The 4,740-nt window shown below is 56.6% G+C and overlaps 1 protein-coding gene across 1 annotated transcript; it reads right to left on the bottom strand.

The window, feature by feature from the left end:
* Positions 1-2,516: 2,516 nt before the first annotated feature.
* CHRM4 (cholinergic receptor, muscarinic 4) lies at positions 2,517-3,989 on the bottom strand. The gene has a single exon (XM_009870103.1). The coding sequence runs from the start codon at positions 3,987-3,989 to the stop codon at positions 2,517-2,519; it is 1,473 nt and encodes a 490-aa protein (XP_009868405.1).
* Positions 3,990-4,740: the final 751 nt, after the last annotated feature.

The following is a 4,740-nucleotide window of genomic DNA, read 5'->3' as shown; positions in this document are numbered from 1 at the left end:
AGCGGGAAGCCAGCATCCTCATCAGCCCCTCGACACGGTGCTCACAAGGCTTGATGCCCAGCACAGCCAACCTATGCTCCAGTCTTCCTCCTCCTCTCCTTCCTCCTTTCCATGACCTCCTCTTTCACTGAGATGCCTTATCTGAATCGCTAGTGTTGTAGAGAGCAAACTGACCCACCCCACAGGAGGGGCTGCCCCACTGCCAGTGTCCCTGCGTCCCAATTGCCTCCTCTCAGCTGGTGTCAGGGCTTGCTGGGATGGACCTGGAGAGGTGAGATGGGAACACACATTTTTCCACCCTCCAGCACAAAGGAGTTGCCTTCAGCGCATCCTTTCACAAGCCTGGGAGCATCCTTGCTCCTCCACCAGCCACTGATACCAGAGGGAAGTGTTGGGTGTTGAATGCCCCCATCACTCATGCCCCTTACTCATTGTGAGGACTGCTTTCAGCTCAGGGGGCTTCTTCCAGCATCCCTTTGACCAGGGCACGACTTCGCTGCATCAGTCGGGTTAAAACAAAGCCACCACCCCCAGGGAACAACTGTGTCCCCTCTCCTCCATCACTTCTAACCATGTGTGTCCATGCTGGGGCTGCAGCCCCTCTGCCTTTGACGCCCCAACACTGGTGCTAGGTGGGAGCTCTCACTTCTTTTGGAAAATGGGGTTTGTTTTCTTTTCCAATAAAAATCTTTTTAAAAATATGGAAACCCACCTTGTCATCCCCACGAGGTGCTGTTGTGCTGCAAAGCCCAGCCTTGCTGTCCCCACCGGGACCAGCTTGGGTGCCACAAGCACATCTTTGAGAGGGTGTGTGGGTTGGGCCTCCTGGCCTCACAGCACTGGTCTCAGCAGGAGGGATGGGGCTGCCACCCATGCGTTGCAGGAGATGTCACCAGTGGGTGACACGGGGGAGGTGGGGAGGAGCGTCCAGGTGATGATGCTGTGGCCACTGGTTTCTGGTCTGAGGTCTTTATTTGTCTTGGTGTGGGTTGGGCCATGGTTGTAACAATTTTAAAAACAAACAAACAAAACAAAAGCCCGCCAAGCATTTTGGGCACGGCTATGTGAATTATCCTAAAGGCAATGGCGGGGGCAGGAGGGGTCCCCATGTGGGGCAGGGCAGCCTTTCTCCAGGTTGTGCAGCATCACCCCGTGTGGGGACGGGGTACGGACGCGTGGACACAGTGTGCCAGTGCCAGCATGGCCCCGTCCCCTCCCTCAGCTACCCCCAGCCATGCCCACCAAGGCTTGCAGGGCCCCGGCTTTGGCAGAAGCTGAGGAGCAGCCCCAGGGTGGTCTGGGCCACTCACACAGGTGGGCTGGGGTGGGGCTGGAGATGCTGAAGCCCGCATGCTGAGGGCTCTGCCACAACACCGATGACAGGGTTACATCCATTTACAAAGCTCGGCAGCTGGCTCCTTTGGGGCGTCCCCCACACACCTAGAGCAGGAGTGGCGCTGGGGGCCACCACTGTCTTCTCCTACCCCTGGAGCCCTGCATCAGGCCTCCCACACCCACCATGGGTGAGCAGGGACCGGCTCATAGCCCAGATGAGACACAGGGCACCTCAGCCACACTGCAGACCCTCGTCCCAGACCCCCTCTGGGTCCCCTCTGGGACCCCCAGCTCCCCTGTCCCTCCCAAGGACAGTTATTTTAGCTGTTGCTGCTGCCCACTTCTCAGGAGCTGCCTTCCCCCGAGGCCGTGGAGAGAAGTCCTGCACCACACCACTGCCTTTCATTGCAGTTTAGGTTTCCATCGTTGCAGGAGGCGACTGGGTTTCACACTCCTCACCCAGGAGTGAGATGCTTGGTTTGTCTGTGCGTCTGTCCAGCCAATTGCTGGCCGAGGGCAGAAAGGGCATGAAGGGGAGAGCGAGGCTGAAGCCTAGGGAAAAATTCCACCCCACTGGTCCTCAGGTGAGGATGTACGATGGGTGTCTCTCAAATAAAAGGAAGGAGCTTGCCATAATCTTGACTGTCTCAGGAGGCGGCCTGGCTGGGCCAGCAATACTCTCCATGGGCATGGCCAAGCCAGCCTGGTCCAAGATGGCTGGCAAATGTTTGGCCATGGTTTCTTTACATTTCTTGGGTAATACACAGTTTAAAAGCCTAGTGAAAGCATCCAGCTTGTGGCTGTCTGCATGCAGACAAGCTCTGATGCCCTGGACACCAGTAAGCCAGGTGGAGAAGAGGCATCCAGTCTTGGGAAAAAACACTGATGCCATTTGGTCAGCCTCTCACGGGCAGGGAGCCAGGGAAGGCTCCTGGCGACCACATCTCCTCCTCTTGCCTTCAACTTTCCTGCTGGCTCCCTCAGCTAGTCCCCAGGCCCGAGGTGACTGGGGTGCAGCTCCCAGATGCCTTGGACTTTTTTCAGCATTGGACGAAAGGCACCAGCTGCAATCACTGCACAGTCTGCACTGTTGTGAGTGGGGAGCAGACGACGCCCCACCGGCAAAGGAGGCAAAGGGAAGGGCTTCCATAATGTTGCTGAAGTTGTCCCTGAGTGCCAGTTTACCTGGCTGTGCCAATGTTCCTGTACTGGCACATAAGAAGGTGCTTGAAAGTTTTCTTGAAAGTGGCATTGCAGAGGGCGTAGCAGGCGGGGTTGATGGTGCTGTTGACATAGCAGAGCCAGTAGCCGATGGACCACACTGTTTCGGGTACACAGGTCTCACAGAAGGTGTTGATGAGGACCATCACGTTGTACGGAGTCCATGTAAGTATGAAGGCTAGCAGGATAGCAAATATGGTGCGGGTGACTTTCTTCTCCCGGGCTGCCATCTGGCGCTTCTTCCGTACTTGGCTCCTGGCAATGCTAGCAAACTTCCTGGCAACGTTGACTGGACGGCTGTTGGCCAGGGAGTTGTGGTCAGAGCCTCCTGCCTTAGCTGGGACGATCTCAATGGCAGTGACACATTCAGTCCCCGTCTGCTTGGTAACGATCTTGATCTTGGACCACTTGGAAGATGGGTTCACCCGGGGCTGGGATGGGGTCTGTCCTTGCCCCGCAGGCAAGATTTCTGCTGTGGGCTTGTCTTTTGTGGTCTGGGTCATGCTGACAGTGCTGGACTCATTGGAGGTCTCCTTCTCCTCCTGATGGCCAGTGGCCTCTGTCTGTGCTGAAGGCTGGTCATCCACTTTCCCATTCCTCACCTCTTCCTTCACTTCCACAGCCCTCTTCGGGGAGTTATTGTTGTTCTGTTTGATCAGGGGGCCCTTGAAGAACCTGAGGGACTTGTTTTTCATCTCTTTCCTGCTTTCGGGCTTGTGCCTCCTCACCCTGCTCCTGCTGGCCAGGGAGATGTGGATGTACAGCACCGTCATGATGACCACAGGCAGGTAGAAAGCAGCAATGGCTGTGCCGAAGGTCACTGCAGGGTTTGAGAGGAACTGGATGTAGCATTCCCTCTCAGGGACTGTTCTCTTGCCCACAATGAACTGCCAGAACAAGATGGCAGGGGCCCAGAGAATGAAGGACAATATCCACGCGGCCGCGATCATTAGCCCCGCCATCTTGGTGGTCCTCCTGGCTGGGTATGTCAGGGGTTTGGTGACACAGAAGTACCGGTCAAAGCTGATGATGAGCAAGTTCATGACAGAGGCATTGCTCACCACGTAGTCCAGGGCCAGCCACAGGTCGCACACCACAGCGCCCAGCGGCCAGTAGCCTTTGATGATGTAGACCGTGTAGAGGTTCATGGAGAAGACCCCAATGATGAGGTCTGCGCAGGCCAGGCTGAAGAGGAAGTAGTTGTTGACAGTCTGAAGTTGGCGGTTCACCTTGATGGACAGCATCACCAGGATGTTCCCCACCACAGTGACAAGGCTGAGCGAGCCAGTGACCGTAGCAATGAAAACGAGCTCCACCGTCTTGTAGTTGGTGGGAGGCTGTATGGCCACCTCAGAGTGGTTGCCCAGGGTGAAGTTGTCGTAGGTCAGGTTGGCCATCTTTGCCTGCCAGGGCTGAGCAGAGAGGTTGTGCATGGGGTCTGCAAGAGGAGGAGAAAAGGAGAATATCATACCTGCCAGCCTGTGCTGGCAGCACTTCCTCCCTCCTCAGTTTCCCAGGCCAGCACTGCTCTTGGCTGATGCTTAGAAATCTCATGGTGTTACTGGGTTTCACAGGTGGGCTGGGAAGGAGACACATGGGGCTGCAAGGAGAGGGCAAGGCTGGGGACAGCCCTTTGGCCAGGGTTGATGGTGCCTTCTCTGCAGGGCCAGGAACCACCTCCCAGCAGGAGCACATCCCTGGTGTGCCCTGGGAAGGCACACAGAGAGGCTGAGGGGCTGCAGGAGGAAGGGGGCTGCGAGCCAAGCGGGGCACAGCACTCGCTGCAAGGACAGGATGGCGTGGAGCTGGTTTAGGGTATGACCCAGGCATGGCCCACTGGCCTCCCCATATCACCTCCCCAAGAGGTGGCTACCCCACAAAGCCCATACCATGGTCTGCTCAGCTCACCTGTGTCTCTGGCAGCAAAGCGCTCCTTCTGGAAGATGAAATCTAGGACAGGGAAAAGAGCAAGTTACATTACAGCTTCAGCCCCAAGGAGTTTGTGCAAGTCCCACATTGTACTGGGAGGTACCAACTTTCCCAACAGAGGTGGCCGTGACAAAAGGGGTGACAAGGCTCAGAGGCAGATGCTGAAATGGGGTAATTTGGCTGTCCCTGGGTCACAGTCCAGCCCCAAAAAGGGTGCAGGAGAGGGAAGAGGCCACACAAATGCATCAGCCAGTG

The sequence above is a fragment of the Apaloderma vittatum genome, unplaced genomic scaffold (genome assembly GCF_000703405.1).
Source record: "Apaloderma vittatum isolate BGI_N311 unplaced genomic scaffold, ASM70340v1 scaffold23625, whole genome shotgun sequence".
Classification (NCBI taxonomy): domain Eukaryota; kingdom Metazoa; phylum Chordata; class Aves; order Trogoniformes; family Trogonidae; genus Apaloderma; species Apaloderma vittatum.
This window is presented reverse-complemented; position numbering and strand designations above follow the sequence as displayed.